The following is a 23,721-nucleotide window of genomic DNA, read 5'->3' as shown; positions in this document are numbered from 1 at the left end:
AAATAATCGTAACACTGCTCTCTCTATAACGAGTTCTGAATTAGAACGTTATATGCAAAGAGCCCAATCTTTAATGCTACATTGAGATAATAAAGACGATCATAATATGTTTAGTAATTGCATTAGACGGATGGTTTATAAATTCGATCGTGATTATACTAATTCTAAACTCATTTAGTCTGGCCCAATGTCAGCTTAGGCCTAATTAATTTCATGATGGAGTGGGCCTGGGCTGATATATGAAGCTCAGAGAAACAATGTCTTATTTCGGCTACAGCAACCCTGAGAAAAGCCTGTATCAATAATGAAGATATTTAAAATATTGTGGCATTGCACAGTATGCTCACTTGATATATCAAACATTAGAAGGGTTTTTAATTCCACTTTTTGATACCGTGATCTAATTTTTATCTTTCAAAATACAAAATACAATGTTGTGGCCAGCGGAGCGGGATCTGAATACCTCCTATTTTCATAGGGATGCTAATGGCTGGAGGAGAAGAAATACTATTTTTTCCATTCAGATTGAGGGAGAGCAGTCCACAAACCCAGGAAAGATTAGTGAGCATATTATTAATTATTATAAGAATTTTTTTGGATCTGTGAATAATTGGAGGCTAACTATGACCGAAGAAATTTGGAAGGAGAATAAAATCAGTAGTGAAAAAGCTAAGGCTTTAATAGCTCCTTTTGGGGAGGAGGAAGTTCACCTATTTTTTAGGTGTAAATATGGTGGTAAGTTGCTGCGGCAAATGAGGAAGTATTAGAGAATTCAAAGTAAAGTGAAACATGTGAAAAATTAGTTCCAAATAACTAATTGAAAACTAAGGAGAGAGAAAAAAATAGTGATATATTTGGTTAAGTGCAATGATCTGGGTTTTATGGTTAGAAAGAAATAAGATAATTTTTAATAACTGTACCACATCTTGTGAAGTTTTCTCACATAAGGTGACCTTCTTGTTTCTCAGTTGGGGTAGGGATTTAAGGAGAGGAGGCTATGAAATGGGTCTGTCAACTAACAAATGCTTATTTTCTTAACAAAGTAGTAGATTTGGAGGAAGATTGATGCTGCCGCTGTGGAGTTATCTTTTACAAATTTTTTTAATATTTTAAAAGATGTTTAATTGATTTAGAATTGCTCTGTGATACTTGTTTATCTCGTGATAGTTTCGGTTTGGGTAGTAGCTCGGTTGATGTTAACGTGATGATAGTAAGCTTGTTTTTTTTATAGGATGAATGGTTGTTTTGATTTATTCTTGTTGTGTTGTTTGAAAGATCTATTGGGTCAATTTCTGTTACAGTTTGCATTCACTTTGTTTTGGAAACTAGGTGACCGATTGTGTCACTAAATAAGTTTCAACCAAAAACATGGGCTACGGCATCTATTAAAAATAAAGTAAAATAAAATGTTAATTGCCAATTCTATTGGTAGGGCTTAAGATAATTGACTTTTAGAACCAACTATAGAGAAAAATGAGAATTTAATAATATCTCAGTTGTTAAACCAATTCTACTACTCATACAATATGAGATTTTTCTCTAACTATCTAAGCATTATCCTATTAGCAAACCAACCACCTTTTTTTTATATTCACTTTGTTGGAGTCACGCTCTTTATCCATGGTTTCTTTCTTATTAACCACTAGTTTGTTGTATAATTTCCATTTAATAATTAAAACCCTTCTCTCTTGCATTACTTCTTCAATTCCATTTATATACTAATCCCACGTTAACCTACCTACCTTTCAAAACAGTTACTTATTACACAACACCGTCGCCAATGATCAACTACTAACAAAAAGTATATATAAAAATAAAATAAAACATTCAACTTCTAGAACGTCACAATTGGATTAATTTTTTATTCAGGCATTGCATATTCAAATCCATCAAAAGTTTTGTGCTATCGAAGAAGGATTTCCATAGACTTTCTTATTTTTAATTTTTTATTTATTTCCATAGATTAGAAAATAAAACACGTTTACCTCAGCCCTTTCTTCTTTCAATTCTATATTAAGTTATTAACTACTTTTCAAAGTGATTACTTATTACACCACAACGTTGATACGTGTGGATATTGAAAACATATATATATATATATATATATATATATATATATAGCTAGTTTTTATTTCAAATACTAATTCAAAGATGGCTAATTCTAATAAAGCATGCATGACAATAACAAACGATTTATAGACTAATTCATACCTTGGTAGCTGAATGTGACCTGCTTCTTAGTACATTTTCTTATACCGAAACACGAGCGACATGATGTAGAAATAACTTATTCCAACTTCTTTTAGGTCCACGAGACTCGTAAACATTCAAATTATATATGATTTTATTCGGTATAAGTCAATATTAAAAGTTTTTCTTCACTCTTCCTCGTGATGATACAGAATTATGAGAAAAATTAAATGGGTAGATATGGCCACTAATTACTGACGATAGTTTTAATGACATAATATTATATTTTGACCGATAGATAGATCTAACAAAATTCGAACTTAGGGTTTAGAGTTTAGGGTTGGTTTTGGCATTAACTAACGGAGTAGAGTACACTGCATGCATGATTGGTATGATGCCTAGGTTTAGGGTTTTCTTGGGCATAATTAACCAATGGAGTAAAGTACACTGCATGCATGGTTAGTTTGGGCACCATATATGCATGGCCAGTGACATCTTCTACGTGCCCTTCCATTATGTTGCTGGCCACTAGGGTTAGATCGAAGTACTCACTTCATTGGAAGGAGGGATAGCCAAGTCTCCTTCCAAACTAATTGGATTCGTCTAGATGTAGTTAATTTTGGGCCCCAGATGCACAGCATATGCTAAGACTTGAAGCTTTCCTTTCCTTTCCTTTTACTTATTAAAAGTGGAAAGAAAGAATCAGAGAGACAGAAAGAGAGAGAGAGAGAGAGAGAGAGATGATCATGGCGTTGTTATGAAAAAGTTATGCAAGTCACGTACGTCTTTGATGTAATAATGAAAGGATAGGAAACATAGCAGAATAATACTGGTAATATTAGTCTGCCATTTTTGACAAGTAATAGTCCACTATATATTCTGATGTGCTATTTGTATACTATTAAATATCTAGAGAATGGTTCTGAAAGGAAACCAGCAACCTTGCCTTAAATATGAGACACCAAAAATAAAAAAATAAAAATAAAAAGAGATACCATGATCAAAACAATATCCTATGCACTCTTGGAATTTGTAAGTAGATTAATGCAAGAAATCTAATTTAATTTTTCTTTTATAATTAGCTCGTTGGCTAATTATAAGTTAGATATTAAATCATTCTTTCTAAAAAAAATAGATCATAATGAGTCTAAACTATATGCATATAACACTTTAATAATAAATTATATAGATCGTTAGAGTCTAATTAATCTAATGAGCTGCCTAACTAAACCAAAATGTCTCTTGAAGTCTTTCTAATAGGTACCCAAAGAAATTATTAACTAATAAACGCCCATGTCTCCTAATAAGGAATGAGATAGGAGCGAATCATCTGCTGCCAAGTACCCGAGTGTACCAAATTCCTGCATGGACTCTTCGAGCAATCAGCTTATAAAATATGAGTTGTATAGTTTTATTTATAACCGATCTCTTATAATATCTAAATTGCAAGATAGATATTATAATATTATTTATTTTTATAGTTGAGGGATTAAAATGATATTGAGTCACAATTTAGAGAAGCAAACTATAATTAAATCTATATTTTATTTGGAACTATTCTTTTATTAGTTGAAGCATATTGTAATAGATGTTAAATATAATATAGTATAATTTTTTTTGTCGCTATTAAGTTGAATGACTAAATTATTATCACGTTTAGATATTAGAATTTGTTAGGGCTGACCCGTGAGAGTTGGTTCAAATATGTATTTGCCTTAGCATATTGGCTAATAGATTTCATATTAGAGTCGTTATATGCACGTTATCAATGTGTTAGTATGTTTTTAATTCTTACAAATAGAGCACGCAATTTGATCCGACCTTCACATTTAGATAGGTTAAAGGAGACAATGCGGCGTTTGATTCGGAGTAATTGTCCGGCTATGCACATGGCTTGAAGCTTATATTATGTAGCTTACTATATTGGCTAAAAAGCTTGGTGAGACGTAAGTACTTCCGTATTTAGGGAGGATTGACATTTTGTCCGGCCCATATTTAATCTCCGGACTCATAAATAATAAAATATAAATCAGACTCTAACTCTAGGTAATTATTATGGAGCAACGACTCAGCTCAATGACTCAGCTCAACGACTCAGCTTGGTTAATGACTCGATGGTGAAGTTAGCTAGGAGGAGCAGTTCAGTAGCGCGACGACTTGGAGTAGGTCTCATCGACCCAGCGGTTTATTTTGGAGCAATTGTGGCTTGAAGCCTAGCACCTTACTATATTACCTAGAGTTTGGTAGAGCCTAAGTACCTCTTTATTCAGGAAAAAAAAAATATTGACTTTTTTTTCTAGCGCATATCTAGCTATTAGGCTCACCAATGATTAAAAAAAAGAAAAAAGAAAAAGAATGAGAATTAGAGTTAATAAATGTAATGAAAGACTTCTGACCACCGAGAGAGAGAGAGAGAGAGACGAAAGGGTTAGGTACGTGGAGAGTTTCATTCTGACCCCTCGTATTGATTTATTAGGGTTGGAGCCCTATCCATGCACTATTTTTCAAATCAAACCCCACGCCCAATTGACCTAAAATTATTCAAAAGATGATCAATAATTGACAGAAGATATCGTATTGATAACTAATAAATTTTAATGGATGAATACATAACCTAATCTTAATCGTAAAAATCGTAATTTATTTTTTTAAGTTATATTGAACTGGTCAATATATATCTCCATCCCAGCTACCATCGGACAGTGGCTTTAACGTGGGACCCCTTTGTTCGGGTCGCCATTGACTGCCACGTCGGTCTACTGACCGGGTTATGCGTGGGTCCCACGAGGGATGGCTAAAGGTTTTTAAAGAGTATAAAAATTGAACACCGCTTGGCGCGTTCCAAGACTGTACCGCGTATATGCTTCACGTGTGAACTCCCTTCTCTACGTACATGCCCCTCCCACAATTCCTATTTACTTACGTACCCCTTGAATCAGAAACCCCCATCTTTTATTTATATATCTATATATAATATGTAACAGATTTGGACACAATTTACGTATGTGACTTTCTTGACATAATAAATTATTCAAAATCTAAATCATAATATTTTAAGAATAAGATATATATATATTAAGAGATGATAAGAGTTTTCTTAGCTAAATTATGAGATAATGATAGATATACTAATAAGATTAAAATTGTACTATAATTTAACTAGGAGAAAGACAATTTTTTTTAATGCATACATTAAGATATAGAGAGTTAGTCTCTTAGTTGACAAATAAAACTGTGGTTGTTGCAGTAGGAGGAGCAGAATGCCCGATGGATATGGGTAATGTAAGATAAGTGCGACAAAGGTTCACAGTGAGTTATTTATGGACACTTGTAATATATATTTAGAGAAAATTTTCCCATGATCTATCATGTATGAGTTTTGTAAGTTGATTATGTACATGTGAGTGTATTTTTTTTTTGTGTGACAAATTAGTCCACAATTCTTGCTTCATTGAAACTTGATTAGTGGTGATTTTCTACCAAGATACATCACAAGATCAAAACAAGAAAACCAGTTTCAACAAATGGATTGCAAACAATAGGCTTTGCTATCAACTTCATCTGTAAAAGACAGACAAAATAAAGTTTTTTAGACAAAATTTATTGAAGACACAGAGACAATAGTGCCGGTGCTCTTCCATTTTTTACATGTGAGTGTGTTTCATGGATTAATTTATATGAATTATTTGCTCTCCAATATAATTTTTTAGGTATATTTTTGTGTCCGAATTTATTTTAATTATTTTATTTTTCAGTTGGTGTTCAGCGAGATTGGATGAACAAATTTGAAACTTCCTTCTAAAGTCTAGACACGACGAAAAGAATTATAAAAAAAAGAAAAAGAAAATCCACATAAAGAAATCTGAGAAGCGCGTAGTAATTTGAGGGAAACGAAGTACCCAGTAATCTTCTTCTGGTACAAAATGGGGTACATTGTTAGGAGACCTTGAATACTTGCCATTGGTTCGGACTAAGAGGAGAGCTTCAAAACCCATACCATCTTCTCTCTCTCTGAGCAAGATCGAAGAGAAGCATCCCTCTGCACGATTCCTGAGGCCGATCGGACGTCCCAGGCCCTCTCTCCTTGGAAGACCGAGCTGATCGCCGTGAGGTTTTCCCTCACTCTTGCAGGTGTGTGTCCTCTCTCTGTCTCTCTCTTCCTCTGCTTTGAGCTGGATCTCCTTCGAATCTTCCTCTCCTGTTTTTGTGTACTTTATCGTGATTTGGTTATTGCGCTTGGTTTGTTTTCGGTTTTTATCGCATCGATCCAGGTTTGAGTATGGCCAACTCGGATTTGATGTTCGATCTTTGACCAATTCCTGCAGTTCTGATGCAATGTGATCGGAATTTCTGAATTTCTTGCTATTTTGTTCTGCAAGGTGTGAATTTTCTTCTAAACTTCGTCAATGTCTTTAGCTCAATAATCGCAATTCTATGAGATTCTGAGCTAAGAATTTTCACATTATTTGTAGAATTTGTGCTAGTTTTGGTGCTCTGGGATCGATTCTTGATCGGATAAACCACTCCACAAAGAATAACTGGCAATGCATTGGTATTACAAGCTTAGTTCTCTGATCCGTAGATGAAGGGAGCACTTTTGTTTGCTTCGAGCTGAACAAAACCCTAACCCTAGTGAGAAATGGCTCGAGGCGACAGGAGGCGGAGGGAACGGCTCCGATGGAGCAAGCTCTACTCTTTCAACTGCTTCCGGCCAGGTGCTCAATTAGATGCAGAGGCTCCCCAATCCCTCGGCGGCCCAGGTTTCTCACGCATCGTTCACTGCAACCAATCCCAGATCCACCGCAAGAAGCCCTTGAATTACCCTACAAATTATATCTCCACTACCAAGTACAACATTATCACCTTCCTCCCTAAAGCTTTATTTGAGCAGTTCCGACGGGTCGCAAATATCTACTTTCTATTAGCTGCCATCCTATCACTCACCCCGGTCACACCCTTCACCCCCTTAAGCATGATTGCCCCTCTGGTTTTTGTCGTCGGCATGAGTATGCTAAAGGAGGCGTTGGAAGATTGGCGGAGGTTCATTCAGGACATGAAGGTTAATAGACGGAAGGTCAATGTCCATAGTGAGGCAGGCCAGTTCTGTTATAAGCATTGGCTGAAGATTCGGGTCGGAGATGTTGTCAAGGTTGAGAAGGACCAGTTCTTCCCTGCCGACTTGCTGTTGCTGTCGTCGAGCTATGATGATGGAATCTGCTACGTGGAAACAATGAATCTGGATGGGGAGACAAACTTGAAGGTTAAGAGGTCTCTGGAGGTAACCCTGCCCTTGGATGAAGATGATGCTTTCAAGGATTTTACAGCCACCATACGGTGTGAAGATCCAAATCCTAATCTCTATACTTTTGTGGGAAATCTTGAGTATGATAGGCAGGTCTTTGCCCTTGACCCAAATCAGATTCTTCTGAGAGATTCAAAACTCAGGAACACTTCCTATGTCTATGGAGTGGTTATTTTTACTGGTCATCATAGCAAAGTTATGCAGAATGCAACAGAATCACCATCTAAAAGGAGCAATATCGAAAAGAAAATGGACCGGGTCATATATTTTCTTTTTTCTATTCTTGTATTGATATCACTGATCAGCTCGATCGGCTTTGGTGTGAAGACTAAGTATGGGATGCCAAATTGGTGGTACTTGCAACCAGAAGATGATCCTACGAACTTATACGACCCCAAAAAGCCTGTAGTTTCTGGCATCTTCCATCTTGTCACAGCACTTATTCTTTACGGATACCTAATACCAATCTCACTCTATGTTTCAATTGAAGTTGTCAAGGTCTTGCAAGCCATGTTCATCAACAATGATCTTCATATGTATGACGAGGACACAGGGAATCCTGCTCAAGCCCGTACGTCAAACCTAAACGAGGAGCTTGGCCAAGTTGATACAATTTTGTCAGATAAAACAGGAACATTGACATGCAATCAGATGGATTTCTTAAAGTGTTCTATTGCAGGAGTTTCATATGGCTTAGTTTCCAGTGAAGTTGAAATGGCCGCAGCAAAGCAAATGGCCTCAGAAGCTTCCGTAGATCCAGATCGAAGCAGCACTGGTCAATGGGAGACTAGTGGGCATAGGTCATCAGAAATTGAATTGGAATGTGGTATTAGCTCCACTGTTGAGAAAGCAAGAAAACCTACGATAAAAGGTTTCAGTTTTGAAGATGACCGGCTCATGAAAGGAAATTGGATGAAAGAGCCCAATGCCAGTACAATTCTTCTATTCTTCAGGATACTCGGTCTTTGCCATACTGCAATTCCTGAGCTAAATGAGAAAACTGGGGATTTTAGCTATGAAGCAGAATCACCCGATGAAGCGGCTTTTCTAGTTGCAGCGAGGGAATTTGGTTTTGAGTTCTGTAAGAGGACTCAATCAAGTGTCTTCATCCGGGAGCGATATTCTTCCTCTGAGGATCCAGTAGAAAGGTGATATATCATAATTTGCATAGGATCTTTGACTGCTTATTCTTTCTCTCTTAGACTAGTGACATGTTAACCTGTGGGATGGTTCATATATAGGGAGTTCAAGATTCTTAATCTCTTGGAATTTAGCAGCAAAAGGAAGAGAATGTCTGTCGTGGTGAGGGATGAAAGCGGCCAGATTCTTCTTCTGTGTAAAGGAGCAGATAGGTGTGATTCTATAACTGCCTAATTAGTTTCTTGTAATAAATTGGGTTGCTGATGCATTTCCCTCTTTCTAAATCTAATATGATTGTTCTCACCTCTTATGACCATAAAAATGTATGTGCAATAAGCTTCTTCTCTTTGCCCTTAATTGCTAGAAATATAATGTTTCCTTGAATCTCACAGCATCATATTTGAGAGACTATCAAAAAATGGAAAGATGTTTGAGAGTGATACTACAAAGCATCTAAATGAATATGGGGAAGCAGGGTTGCGGACATTGGCGTTGGCATACAGAGTTCTTCAGGAATCTGAGTATGCTGCATGGAATGCTGAGTTTGTCAAAGCAAAGACTACTATTGGTGGTGACCGAGAAGGCCAACTTGAGCATGTCTCCGATTTAATTGAAAAGGAGCTGATTCTTGTTGGGGCAACTGCTGTTGAAGACAAATTACAAAAAGGGGTAAGCTTTCGTCTCTTGTTTTTACAATTAACTTGATGGCCTTCTCATTCCTTAGATCATTTCTTCTTTCCTCTTCAGGTTCCACAATGCATAGACAAATTAGCGCAAGCTGGTCTTAAGATCTGGGTTTTGACAGGTGATAAGATTGAAACAGCAATCAACATAGGGTATGTTCCCAAGCCATTAGGTTTGCAGGGAAAATTTTAGTCAGAATTGGTTCTGCACTACTTGTTATATAATTTCATTTACTAGGTGAGAGGCCTTATCTTTGCATGTAGCAAGTGATAGTCCATGTTATCTTTGGCAGATTTGCATGCAGCTTACTTAGGCAAGGAATGAGACAGATCCGTTTGTCGACAGTTGACTTAATAGCACAAGATGTGAAAAAGGTAACCTTTAATCATATAAATTTGAGTACTGTACCAGGCCTTGATCTCTGTCTATACATGGTTGACTTTGCTATTATGAAATGATCAGGCTGCAAAAGAGAATCTTTTGATGCAAATCACTAATGCCTCACAAATGGTCAAGCTGGAAAAGGATCCTGATGCAGCATTTGCTTTAATTATTGATGGAAAAACTTTGACGTATGCCTTAGAGGATGATATGAAGAATCTTTTTTTGAACCTAGCAGTTGATTGTGCTTCTGTCATATGCTGCCGGGTCTCACCAAAGCAGAAAGCACTGGTAGCTATATCATCCACCAAAACATGCTGCTGAACTGCAGATCATTGTTAGGTTAATATGTTTTTTTTTTCTGACTTTAGGTTACTCGTCTGGTTAAAGAAGGTACAGGCAAAACCACCTTAGCAATAGGTGATGGTGCAAATGACGTGGGCATGATTCAAGAGGCTGATATTGGTGTTGGTATCAGCGGTGTAGAGGGGATGCAGGTTTGATGTGGTGTAGTACTTTTGTATTTCTAAAATCATTTGTTTATATTATGCTGTGCTAACTGGAATCCCTTGTCTAACTGTTACAGAATAAGAATTTCATGACATAGACATTAACAAATAAGGGGCATACCTAAAATTTTTATTGTGGTGCATGCAGGCTGTGATGGCTAGTGATTTCTCCATTTCCCAATTTCGATTTCTTGAGAGGCTTCTCCTTGTCCATGGGCACTGGTGCTACAAGAGGATTGCCCAGATGGTAATAAATAAGAATACTTCCAATTTTATGTGTTCAAACTTGTGCATTGCTATGTAATTGGCCATTTACATGTAGGATGCATTTTCTCTTTTCTGGTCTGTTTACTGACTCTTCTTCCTTAACTGAATGGCATTCAGATCTGTTACTTTTTCTACAAGAACATAGCCTTTGGCCTCACAATATTCTACTTTGAGGCATTTACTGGATTTTCTGGTCAATCAGTATATGATGACTGGTACATGCTGCTTTTCAATGTCATTCTCACCTCATTGCCTGTAATATCACTGGGAGTGTTTGAACAAGATGTTTCTTCTGAAGTCTGCTTACAGGTATGCTACTAAATATTGGTCTTCACAATCAATGTTTAGAGATAAAAACCCGAGCAGTTTGCTGAAGTAAAAAAGAAATATGTTTTCACTACTTTATAGTTTTATCAATGCATAGTTCCATACATTCGTCCACATTCAAGCAAGCAAGTTGATAATTTTGATTGTTCTGCAGTTCCCAGCTTTGTATCAGCAAGGACCAAGGAATCTTTTCTTTGATTGGTACAGGATTTTTGGGTGGATGGGCAATGGGCTCTACTCATCCCTTGTTATATACTTCCTAAACATCAGCATCTTTTATGATCACGCATTCCGGGCAGGGGGGCAGACTGCTGACATGGCTGCTGTTGGGACTACCATGTTCACCTGTATTATCTGGGCTGTCAATGTGCAGATTGCCCTTACAATGAGCCATTTCACATGGATACAGCATCTCTTTGTGTGGGGCAGTATCATGACCTGGTACCTTTTTCTACTTGCGTATGGCATGTCATCACCGTTGATATCTAAGAATGCGTACCAGATTCTCTTGGAAGCCCTTGGACCAGCTCCAATATACTGGGCTTCGACCCTTATAGTTACTGCTGCTTGCAACATCCCATACCTAGCTCACATTTCCTACCAGAGAGCATGCAATCCACTTGATCACCATGTGATCCAGGAGATCAAATACTATAAGAAGGATGTTGAGGACCAACATATGTGGAAGAGGGAGAAGACTAAGGCCAGGCAGGAGACTAAGATTGGTTTTACGGCTAGGGTGGATGCTAAAATCAAGCAACTGAGAGGAAAATTGCACAGAAAAGTCCCATCATTGAACAATCCAACAGTAACATAACATACAAGTTCCATACTAGCTAGAATTCATCTCACTCGGTATATCTTTTTGACCTTTTTTTAGTTCAGGTTCAATCAATTTTCATTGTGTGCACTTTCAAATTCTTTTCTCATTTCCATGGGGGAAAGTCCCATGATTCTCCCCATTATAGAAATCATAGACCAAGCCTTGTACAATATCTATAGTTTTGTTGGGTTAACATCTACATAAATAATGGAGAATGTATGTATAGCTATAATTCTGTTTCATGGCCTGTCTCCATATTATTATTTCTTGTGCTATACAAAACATTTCCATATCTAAAGAAGATTTATAAATTTAATTTTCAGAATAAGCATGAGCTTATTCAGACTGTATGAATACTGCTCAGATTAAACAGAGTGTATGGATACTGTAGAAGCGCTGTGCACATTGAATGCTAAATTCGGTGGTATTGAGGAGACGATCCCCTCCCGTTTCCCTTCATAGGCTTTTATATTTGAGTTAATTATAACTAGACTTTCTAAACATAGAAATATTCTTATTAATCTTTTGTAACACTTTGTTGACTCCTCGATTATCTGATATCCTCTAGCGGTGTTGATAGAAATCCTCAAGTGACCATTTTATCATCAACTTGTCTCCTTTTCTTTTCTCTAATATTAAGTAAAACGGTTCTCAAAGCTTCTGAAATTGATTACATAATAATTGCAAAAAATAAGGAAATTATATATTGCTTCCTTATGATTAGGCTTAAATTTATTTTTAACCCCTATAGTTTTATTTGTTTCACTTACCCTCTTATGATTATATCCAAACTAAACCTTTTTTTTTTTTATCATATTGGACTAAATTATAGGTTGAATTTGAAGATTTTATTAGAGGCAAAGTTGTAGAAAATTAAATCAAACGCATCTAAAATGTTGAATTTTAGATGAAAACATACATTCGTTTAATATATTTATTATCTAAAATTTATCAATATTATTTTAAATGCGTTAAAAAATTATTAAATTTTTTATAATTTTGTCTTGCAAAAATAACAATTTCAATTTAAATACAACTACAAGGGGTTAAAATAACATAAATGAAACTATATATTAGTAAAGTAAATTTAAGTATAACCACAATGGATAAAATATAATTTATTTTAATAGAAAAGTCAAACAGATAACTAATGAAAAGAGTAATTGAGAGGTTTGGCACAGTTAGCGAGAGTCAATATGCCACAAAAAACAAATAAGAAAATCTATGTGAAAATGAATAATAGCTCAAGAGTATAAGTAGAATTATCACTTTATATTTCATATAATTTGAAAAACTTCCTCTAAGATAATAGATGTTGGAACTCCTATGGTTGTTGAATTATCTGCCAGCTCTTGTGCGTGGTACTTACTTCCTTAGACTAGCTTTCAGTCAACTATGATAACGTTTCAAAGTCTGCCCTGATAAATGAAGTGGGCTTTGTGTGGAAGCCTACTTAACTTTGTCCAATGAACCACCACTAGATGTTATACATTCCACTACTTGACATAGATTGTAGGAACCTACTGGAAAGGTGGACCTCGCTGCATGAAGAAAACAGGAAGAAAGTTAGGTATGAAATGAATTTTCTCTATCGGGTAGTGAAATTAATACAACAGCACAATGCATAAAGAATGATAACAGTATCCTTGTAAAGAGGCAAAGGATTGAGGAATAAAGTAAGAGTATATTTATTATTTGGTCAAGCCTAGCAATAGTTTTCCTGCCCTTGTCATTGTTTCCCATGTTATCACCATTACTTTGTTCTATTCATTTGCCAAAAAGACGACAAATTGAGAAGATATTAATTAAGCTTCTGTGGCTGCATCGATCTCTTGATATATTTCGACTACATCTGACATTGATGTTGCATGAGAATATAGACCTAAAAACATATCACCTTCCCTTTGCCGTAACTACCGTCTTTTCCCAATGAGTAACAAACCTAAAACACCCTCCTTTTATCTACCTTTTGATCTTCTTTTTTTTTCTTTTCTTTTTTGACAACTTTTAGCAGCCCGGAAGATGGTACAGTTAATACATACCAAAGGCAAGCAGCAAAGGAAGTTAGTAGCGAAAACAATGGCTTCATGCAGTACTATTATTAATTTCATGCAACCACTTGAAAGATGTGTACTATATAACCTCTTCATGAATGGGTCACCATATTATTCCCCCCGATGGTACCAATCTAATAGTAATAAGATGTGCTGTGAGATGTAGACAAATAATAAAACATCTCAGCTGAAATATTCAAAAAAAAAACAAATAACGATAAAGGTTACTGCAGTGGGAGAAGGAATTTCTAGATATATGCGTAGGAAACAAAGGAAAAGACAGAAGTGCAACATCAGAATAGGCTGTAAGGTGTGGGAAATGAAATGGGTGGACAATTCCACACATCCTTGCTTTCCTCATCCACATACCTCTCTCTCTCTCTCTCTCAAATTCCTACCTTTTGCTAGCTTCTTTTCACTTTTGTTCATTTTTTATTTTGGGTGGTTTTCTGGTTTTATTTCCAAATTCTAGATCTTTTTTTTGGCTTGCCGTCTAGTATTGACATTTCTATATGGAATTTAGAAGGAAATTTTATGGTGATATAATCCTGTAAGCCTATCTTTCAGTGTTGTGGAAGCTTCACTTTTTTTTTTCTTTTTGCCCTGCTCTTCTTGCTTGGATTTCTTTGGCAATCTCTCTCTAGCTTCTCTCTTCCTACGAAGATATGAGATTCTCCAGCAGAAACTACTCCCATGGTCTAATAGTAGCATCACATCTCTCCATATATAGTCTTTGTTTACTTCCTTCCTTTACTTAATCTGATTACTGATCAGCCCTAGCTTTGAGTTTTCTCCACTCCAAAATTAGACCAAGAAGAACGAATCCCACTCAATTAAGATCTAGCAGTCTGTAGAAGAGAATATGTCTCATCTAACATCTGCATCCGGAGAAGCAAGTGGTTCTTCCAACCAGCAGTCCACCTTTTCCTACCCAGACCAAAATCCAGTGAAGAAGAAGAGGAGCCTTCCAGGAAATCCAGGTAAACAAACAAACTACTCCAACCAAAAAATTTTCTCAGCTTCAATTAGCTTTTTGACATACTTTCTGATGATCTATCTCAGATCCAGATGCCGAGGTGATAGCACTCTCACCTAAGACCCTCATGGCTACCAACAGGTTCATCTGTGAGATTTGCAACAAGGGCTTCCAAAGGGACCAAAACCTGCAGCTCCACAGGAGAGGCCACAACCTCCCATGGAAGCTGAAGCAAAGGAGCAGCAAGGAGGTGAGGAAGAAGGTGTACATCTGCCCTGAGGTCACTTGCGTTCACCATGACCCTTCTAGGGCACTTGGAGACCTCACTGGGATCAAGAAGCACTTCAGCAGGAAGCATGGGGAGAAGAAGTGGAAGTGTGAGAAGTGCTCCAAGAAGTATGCTGTGCAATCTGATTGGAAAGCCCACTCCAAGATTTGTGGCACTAGGGAGTATAAATGTGACTGTGGCACCATCTTCTCAAGGTAGACAAGATTAAAACAATATAACCTGGAACTAATAAAGCTTTGTTTAATTCTTGTTCTACTACTAGTCTTTAGGTAGCAAGGTATATATGTATCTACCTATCTATCTATGATAACACAGGAATGGAGAAGGTTTAGATGTCTTCCTTTTCTTTGATCTTCTCTCTTTCTCTCCCCTCCAATTATTGTTCTCATTTCTAGATCTCTTTCCTTTTACCTTCCACTTTGTTTCTATTTGTAGTTTTGCCCCCTTGTGATGTTTGTACCTTTTGTCTTTCTTATTTGCCACTTTCTTGTTGCTCTTGGTTGATTGCAGGAGGGATAGCTTTATCACCCACAGAGCCTTCTGTGATGCCTTGGCAGAAGAAAATGCAAGAGCCATCTCAGCAAATCCCCTGGATAACAACCCACCACTCCTCTTCTCTCAACCCACATCAGCCCATGACCCCTCTTCTCTCTCTCACACCGCTTTGCAGACCCAGTTTCCTCACAGCTTGTTGATGAGAGCCACAGAGATGAACGCCAATAACATAGGCTCCAATGGCGGCCTACAAGAGCTATCGCTCAAAAGAGAACAGCAGCACTTCAACATGAAACCAGATATACCTTCGTGGCTAGCTTGCCAGGGCCCCACATCCCTAAGCCAGTTGCAACAAGAGTACATTAATGCCAACTCATCTCCACTTCCCCCTTCTTTCCCTACACCACGCCAAGCTTCCATACCCTCTCCTCACATGTCAGCTACTGCTTTGCTCCAGAAGGCAGCTCAGATGGGTGCAACTCACAATACTACTGAGTTTGGCCTTGGCTTCTCCCCACACCAAGAGATGGGTAGTAGTGGTGGTTTTGGACATGGGTCACCATCTCTTCTTCACCAAGACATGATGATGAATTCTCTCCCCTCAGCTTCTGGCTTTGATGGGTCTTCTCTAGATGCATTCAGAGGGATGATGAGATCAAAGAGGGAAGGTAACAGTAGTATGGAGAGCAATATTGGTGGTAAGAATGATGAGCCCACTAGAGACTTCTTAGGTCTGAGAGCCTTCTCACACAGGGATATTCTTAACATGGCTGGTTTGGATCCTTCCATGAGTTCTTCCTCCTATGAGCAACCCCAACAAAATAAGAAGCCATGGCATGGTTAGCTAACTAAAGTTAACTGGTATGAATGACTTCTACTTTTCTAATATAATTTCATATGGATTAATGATAAACACTGGTCCTTCACTCTTTGGCCTGAAGGCAGGAAAATTTGGTTCCACATCTACATTTTTCTTGTAGGTTCTTATAAGTTCGAGATTGTTTCTTATCTTTGTAATAGTATTTGATAACGGATCGATCAAGTTGTGAAGGCAAATCTCATAAGTAATCAAATTGAGATAATGGAAGCTAGCTGATATTTAAGCTGAAATAAAGTGGAGCAAGAGAGTAGAATTACTTCTTCCTCTCTGCGATAGTTAAGATAATTTCTCTTTTATTTTTTATGCTTCTAAATTTCATGTAGGCTTGAGGGCTACTGCTTCGCAAATCCTTAATTTCTTCTTTGTTTACATATGAGAACATTGCAAGAAAATTTACGAGAACAATTAATGCTACCATCCTTTGAAGTGGTAATACGTTTATTGCACTATTTTCTTGTATTTTAAAATTCTTTTAAGGTACAAATTAGTATTTCCCTATTTATATTGCCACTATGCTTCCCCAATGCCCTTTAAGAAAATTAAAGAAAGTTAAAGGGTTACGTACAGTTTTAAACCATACAAATTAAAGGCCACATACATATAGTATAAGATTTGGTTGGTTATAGAGTTTATTTTTTCAAAAAAAACTTTAGCACCTTGATTGATGTGATGTTCCACCAGAGATCTGTTACCATGCAAGCTAGCTAGCTGCTATATGTAACCCTAGTCGTCGGTTCCTTGTCTTAGCCTTAATTTCTCTTCAACCAGTAAAAAAAATAAGTACGTGGTATCAACTTAAGCTCGATCAGATACTACTACGTTAACTCGCCAACTTCTCAGTCAAAGCTTAATCGATAATGCTGCGTATGAACAATTTAATAAACTTAAGATGGCTTCCAAACTCGAAAACTTTTCTATTCCGATAGCATGGTTAGGTTGTTAGTTCACCATCTTCTCGACAAACTTACACTGTTAGCTTAGCTAGTGGAATAATGGTATCATGCTGAACACTGGATACTACTGCATGGCTCTGAGAGAGAGAGAGAGAGAGACGAGATAACTTTCTCGGTCGAACTACGTCAAGAGCGTGTCATGGGACTAATGTGAGCAGTTGCCTCTCGAATGCATGCATGGGTTAGATTTAAATCTTTTTTTATTTATTTATCAGTATTACGTGGTTTATAATTAATCACGTTAAGAGCGTGTCTTAGCATCAAAAGAGAGAAAGTGAGAACTTTGAGGTGGAGGACAAGACTAGCCGTTTGACATATGAGGGAGAATTCTGTCTATAAATGTGGCTGTTAGCATCAAAAGGCAACAATACTTAATTTTTTATTTACTTAGTTGCATACTTACTCTGGATTAAAATGGTACACGTGCAAAGTAATTAATTTGAGTCTTTGACATATGATTCCCCATGATCGAGACATGCATCTCGACATTCTAAACGTGATCAAGTTTCAATTTGCAATTTTAAATTTTTTTTTTTATGGAAGCTATGTTGCATGAAAATTAATATTATTTTTTTAATAGTAAAATTTAAAATTTAAAAATTAAGTATATATTTTTTTTATAGTCGATGTATATTTTACTTACAATAGAGTGCATGATGCATAGTAAAACTTATTATTATAAAATTTTAAAAAAATATAATATAATTAAGTTGTAAAAGCCACTTATACAAGTACATCAAATATATGTGTTAAATGCATACCCCTTGTAATTTGGGCGAAAATAATTTCATCCTCGTAAACTTTGTTTTGTATCACTATTCCTCTATGCACTTTTTTGCTTTCCTCGAATAAACATATATTCAAAAAGAAAGTTAAGTGTGATTTCGTGATACAAAATCAAAGTTTAGAAGATAAAATAATTTTTATATAAAATGCAATAGATAAAATATATTTAACATATATATATATAAAATAATTATAAGCCAAATGTCTAACAAATTTTGTTTATTTTAGTTAGAATATATATATAGCTTCAGTCACTTAGAATAAGGCCAATACTAATATATTTAGTTTACTTTTTTTTATACTAGCATAAGAGAACTTACGCCGGTAAAAGCTATTGTGATGTTTAGTTATATACTAATATAATATATAATAATTATAGTTGATTTGATATAAATTTAAAATAATAATTTGACAAATAATTAAAATATTTTTTTATAATGAATAACTAAAGAGAAGAGAGAAAATAAAAGGAGCAAAAAATGGAGATTAAATAATAGTCGATCGAAGTGATGACTTTTCAAAGATAAGAGAGAAATTGATAAATATTAAAATATTAGATTAAAAAAAAAAGAGGAGCGAGAAATATGTATTACGATGCTAATATAAACTTAAGTGATTGTTTAACATAGTAATTCTCAATCAGCTTTTTTAAATTTTAGAGTAGTTATTATTATTATTATTTTTTTTTTTTTTTAATTTTTAAAAGTCATAGCCTTAGAAGGGAGCTAGAACCGACACGGTCTCTTTCAATGGCTAGACAATTGTAGAGAGATCTAAATAAAGCTTCTCTCGTGACATGCAAGCAAGCAAATTTGGAGGGCCTACAGATGACAAAATTCGTCAATCTTCTTGTCAGCTTCGTGAGGATGAGAACGAAGCTTTAAGATTCCCAAACAATTTATTATTTATATATTTATACTTTGCCTACCTCTCTCTCTCTCTCTCTCTCTCTCTCTCTCTCTCTCTCTGTGTCTAAAGGACATGTACCTCATGCTTCACTTGGTTGTGTAATTCACATGCATACCATCTTCTCTCTTTCGTTCACGTGCATGCTCTCTCGTGACACAAAGTATACATCTTCGGATGTAAATATAACGCTATTTACGATCCATGGAAGCTAGCTAGGGAGAGAATATATAGACCCGGATTTAGCTTTTCAATTACCTCAATTTCCCTTTTCTTTTTATTCTTTGGATAATACTATGAGAGTGTTCATTGGTTTGAGTTGACTAATAATCTAACGTAATATTAGAGCTAGTTTTTCTAGAAGTCATAGATAATATAATAGGATGTGCATCTTATTATCTAGGAAAAATTAATTTTTATCCTCTCATGGTTGTCTTAATTTATTTTATTCCTCCGTAGTTTCATTTGCACTACTTTACCTTCTTGAGATTATATTTAAATTAAAATTATTATTTTTCTATTATATTTGACTAATTTATTCGTCGAATTGACGATACTCATTTTTTTTTCATCTGAAATTTGATCGGTATTATTTTTAATACGTTAAAATTTTATCTAATTCTAATAAGTATCTTCAAATTTGACCTCTAGATTGATCAAATATGATGAAAAAAAATAACAGTTTTAGTTTTGAATATAAATAAAATAAAGTTAAGCTTAACATCAACATCAATGGTAAAATTTAGTTCATCTCGGTAGCCTTTGTGTGATTCCTTGAAGGGAGCAGTGATGCACAATAAGCGTTATGAGTTCTCTCAGATTCAAATCAGGTAGATAATACTATGCTAGTCAGCAATTAACTCCTAAATCGAGATTGGTAGTCGGCTATTTTTATATTTATGTTGGAGAACTTATCCAATTAAATTCAGGTGCGGAGCCTAGGAGGCAATATCTTTAATGATATATAAACACTTGTGAAAATATTATCTGTTATAATTTTAATTAAAAATAAAGTTTCTCCATTAATCGAATTTGAATTTTCCTATTACATAGTTTAGTCTCTAATAATAAAATGTACTTATTTGGAATAAAAGAATATATGGAAGTATTTTTATTTTATTTGGGGGAGATAATAAGTGATATAGGGGGGCACATTTAGAGAGGCTATGGCCCTCTTGATAGTATGTAGCTCTGCTCTTGATTAAAACTGAGTGGTTTGTATATCAAGTTGATTGTGTTAATCCAATCATTTCAATAGCACTCTCGAAAAAAAAAATATTATTATATATAAAGAAATTAGAACAGTTAAAGACATATTATAATAATATGGATAATAATACTTGGAACTTTGAACTATTGTCTACTTTATATACTCTTTCATATATTTTTTTTGTGAAACATTTGATTCTTTGAACTATGTAAAATTTTTAAAACGCTACTATGAGTACATAGTGTGAAAGAGAAAGATGTACACAATCTTACCCCTAACACGGAAGAGATTGTTTATATATCCAAAACCTTTGATACTAATCCATGTATGTAGAGTATAACATCACTAAGAGAAGAACACTGGGCATAATGCTGACCAACATTTTACCACACACCTTTCTTGAAACTGAGAGAAAAGACTTCAAATACTAACTCTTCTCACATTGAATGTCTTCTAATAGCTACAATAGAAAGGTATCAGTAGTCTGAACAAAATTGAAACCTGACTGAAACTGGTGCTTCTAAGCATGTTCATGTCCGTTCGGTTGGCGGTCATACTTATTCATGCTTCAAAATGCAGTTAAAACATGCAAAGTTATCAACAAAAAGAATCTTTGCATCAGAATGAATCTTTTCTAATCAGTCAGAGAAAGCTACAATTTGTTTCAGTTGAAGGAAAGACGTTTTGCACCAAAGCAACAAGTAGTTGAAGTTATTTGATCTTCAGAATAGACTTCATCATTTCATAAAAGAAGTAACTCAGCGCCGCTGATGGCAAAACCTGCAAGGCCAAATTGAAGATTTTGTCATGGTGATGACAAAGATCTGACATGAAAATTTCCCCAACAATAGTCAACTAGTTGAGGGTAGGAACAAGATACATAACATCAGCCAATACTATCCTAATGATGTTTGGCAAAATATTAGCTGTGGAGACAAAAGAAAGAGTTGAAAATTTTTATGTAGCAAGTTGATGTCACTTAACTTCAGCTACCTAAAAGACTTATTTGTTAATAGCCTTGAACTGCAGCTATATAATTCATCAATTAAGAGGAGTGGTAGGACTAGAACCTGAAGTGTGCTAGGAGCCAAGCCTGCAAAGAGTGATCCAACTCCATCTGTTTCCAGGACCTTAATGAAAGCTGAGATCAGTCCCACATTGGTTGACTGTTCAAGTTGGAGCTGCCTCCTAATGACCTCCAGAGGGTATGTTACTGTCTCAGCACAGGCACCAGCAAATGCACCATAGAGCAAGGTCCTTGCTGGGCCTAGCTCTGCCTCAGGTACACCACTGCTGCTACTCTTGTGGGAGAGGTAGGAGGTCTTGAGAATGTCATACACAGCATAGAAGACTGCACTGGCTGGACCCATGCTTATCAATGCTGGTGTAAGGCCCTTGTAGAGCGAAAGCAAACCCTCCTTCTGCACCATGTGGCGGAAGCACCCTGCCACACCTCCGAGAGCTTCGCCACCCGGGGCAACCAACCGTGTTCTGATCTGCCAATGCCTAATGGATCTTAACATTAATGCATATGAAAAGTTGATGGTAAAACATTCAATTAGTCCAATCTTTGTTGTAGGATGAAGTTACTACTAGGATCATGAATCCTAGTTCATTAAGAAACTATAATTTAACATAGTAATAGTTCCATGTCTAATAAAGATAGGAGTCAGTATTCTTCTTACTGTATTATTCTTCTCCTAGTTCTCTTAGGGTTAGACTTTGCAGACTATGCAAAGGCATCCTTTCTGTTGTCTTTGATAGCTCTATCAATCCTGCAGCAGAGTCCAGGTTTATTCTAAGAGCTATCACTGTATAATAACTCTTGTATTCTACACTATCAATTACTTGTTCATCCCTAGCCAAACTGGAATTATGGTAGCTATCCTTAGCCAAGATGATGAGGAAATCAGAACTGTGGCAACAAATGCTTACTGTGTCAAGAGGTAGGCAGAGCACGGTGGCCAAGATGCCCGAAAGGCCACCACCAATGAGTCGATCATGATTTGTAACCTCCTTCCCTGGGATGCTGTGGAGACGATCCAAATACATGTCGTAGCATATGAAATTGATTGATTTGAATGGAATCATTCGGAATAGGTTCACCAAATTGCCTTTCCAGAAGCCTTTAAGCCCTTCCGAAGCCCAGATGAGTTGAACTATTTTCATCCATGTTCTTGTCGATCCATAGACTATGCATTCCAGCTTTATTCTTTCCAATGGAGCAATGCATGTCCTGCACCACATTCATGCATTAAAATTGTCAGGCATTTTTCTTAGTATCAGTCTTTCTATGTTTGAACTTTGAACAACTTCTGATTGCCTATCTATGTCTATATGAGGTGTATGGACCTCTGAATCCCTTTACTAAATCTCACAGATAGAAACAAACCAATTTTAGTCACTAGTTACTACAAGGGAACAAATCCTCTCCACTACAGTAAGGTATTTGGCAGCCTATAACAACCTGTAACAGTTTTAAAAAAAAAATTTAACTACACATGATTTTGCAGCAATTATAAGCTGCCAAATTACCAAATGCAGGAAATCCTGTAGCCCATGTACAAAGACTAGTTCAGAACTTCAGATAGAAGTTAGACCTGGAAATAATGGTAGACACTGCACCTGCAAGGAGGAACTTAGGCATATCACTCCAAGTGTTCCTCCTCTTTCCTTCTCCTTCCTGATAAACCAATTCCTGACTCAGAACTCTTCCTTCATCCTCTTCGTTGTCGCCACCATTTGTTAAAGAAGATTGAATGCTCCTCAGTTTTGGAATCTGGGCGAATCTCGAACTCGTCTGGAATGTAGTACTAAAGCTGATTACTTGACCACAACTATTTCCTTCATGTTGATTGTGCCGAAGAATGTTCAAAATCAAGCCAGAAGCTGATAAAGATATGCAGAATAGACCTTGAGGTGGTTCTATTAGAAGGGGAGCATCCTTTCCATTCCTAAGGTCAGGAAAATATTTCTGGAGAGTTCTTGTAGATTGGAGAAAGTTCATGTTATCCTCCATAGATGAACCGAAGCCAAGAAGAGAGAAGGAAAGTGAAAGGTTGGAGCATCCGGAATTGGCTTTGAGATGCTGTGAAGCTGATATAAGAGTAATTGAATGAGACAAAAGGAAGTGGAAGCTTTAATGGTGACCATAGGAGCATCTCAAGAGAAAGTAATGGCATAAGGAGAGCATGCATGCATTGTGGTTATGGTTGAGGAGAGCTAAGTTTGTGTGGTGGACTTTAGGCGATTGGCAAGGGGTGTTCATGGCCTCACAATTCCCATATGGGAGGGATAAGAAATTGGGAGATGGAGAGAACAGCCAGCTCGTGGCCTTTTATATATATATATATAAATTAAAAAACAATGAGACATGAAATCAATTAGTTCAAGGATTACCAATTTCACGTTAGTCCTTATTCACATGTGGAATATATTTGCAATAGAAATAATAATTCATATTTATTATTATCACAACGAGGAAGTTATTCTAGAAATAATTATTTATATAATTACTAATATTTTAAAATAAATGTGTAATAATTATTT

General features: G+C 36.1%; 3 protein-coding genes across 3 annotated transcripts; 2 read left to right on the top strand and 1 right to left on the bottom strand.

Annotated features, from left to right (window-relative positions):
* The first annotated feature begins 6,103 nt into the window (after nucleotides 1-6,103).
* LOC140798731 (probable phospholipid-transporting ATPase 4) lies at nucleotides 6,104-11,865 on the top strand. Its single transcript, XM_073152756.1, has 11 exons — nucleotides 6,104-6,321; nucleotides 6,663-8,640; nucleotides 8,734-8,844; nucleotides 9,025-9,301; nucleotides 9,380-9,468; nucleotides 9,609-9,690; nucleotides 9,779-9,988; nucleotides 10,069-10,194; nucleotides 10,355-10,453; nucleotides 10,591-10,782; nucleotides 10,955-11,865. The coding sequence occupies exons 2-11, from the start codon at nucleotides 6,830-6,832 to the stop codon at nucleotides 11,615-11,617; spliced, it is 3,660 nt and encodes a 1,219-aa protein (XP_073008857.1). The 5' UTR covers nucleotides 6,104-6,321; nucleotides 6,663-6,829; the 3' UTR covers nucleotides 11,618-11,865.
* A 2,062-nt stretch (nucleotides 11,866-13,927) lies between these two features.
* LOC140780636 (protein indeterminate-domain 11-like) lies at nucleotides 13,928-16,403 on the top strand. The gene is made up of 3 exons (XM_073126313.1): nucleotides 13,928-14,657; nucleotides 14,740-15,136; nucleotides 15,453-16,403. Exons 1-3 carry the CDS (start codon nucleotides 14,540-14,542, stop codon nucleotides 16,279-16,281), a joined length of 1,344 nt encoding a protein of 447 aa, XP_072982414.1. The 5' UTR covers nucleotides 13,928-14,539; the 3' UTR covers nucleotides 16,282-16,403.
* A 4,044-nt stretch (nucleotides 16,404-20,447) lies between these two features.
* On the bottom strand, nucleotides 20,448-23,570 carry LOC140795511 (probable mitochondrial adenine nucleotide transporter BTL3). The gene is made up of 4 exons (XM_073148124.1): nucleotides 22,773-23,570; nucleotides 22,108-22,408; nucleotides 21,243-21,668; nucleotides 20,448-20,952 (listed from the first exon to the last, which is right to left on the bottom strand). Exons 1-4 carry the CDS (start codon nucleotides 23,189-23,191, stop codon nucleotides 20,884-20,886), a joined length of 1,215 nt encoding a protein of 404 aa, XP_073004225.1. The 5' UTR covers nucleotides 23,192-23,570; the 3' UTR covers nucleotides 20,448-20,883.
* Between the last annotated feature and the right edge of the window lie 151 nt (nucleotides 23,571-23,721).

Source organism: Typha latifolia, chromosome 1 (assembly GCF_019914945.1).
Source record: "Typha latifolia isolate L0001 chromosome 1, TyphaL0001v2, whole genome shotgun sequence".
NCBI lineage: Eukaryota > Viridiplantae > Streptophyta > Magnoliopsida > Poales > Typhaceae > Typha > Typha latifolia.
Note: the sequence above shows the minus strand (reverse complement) of the source record. Positions and strands in the feature narration are given on the sequence as shown.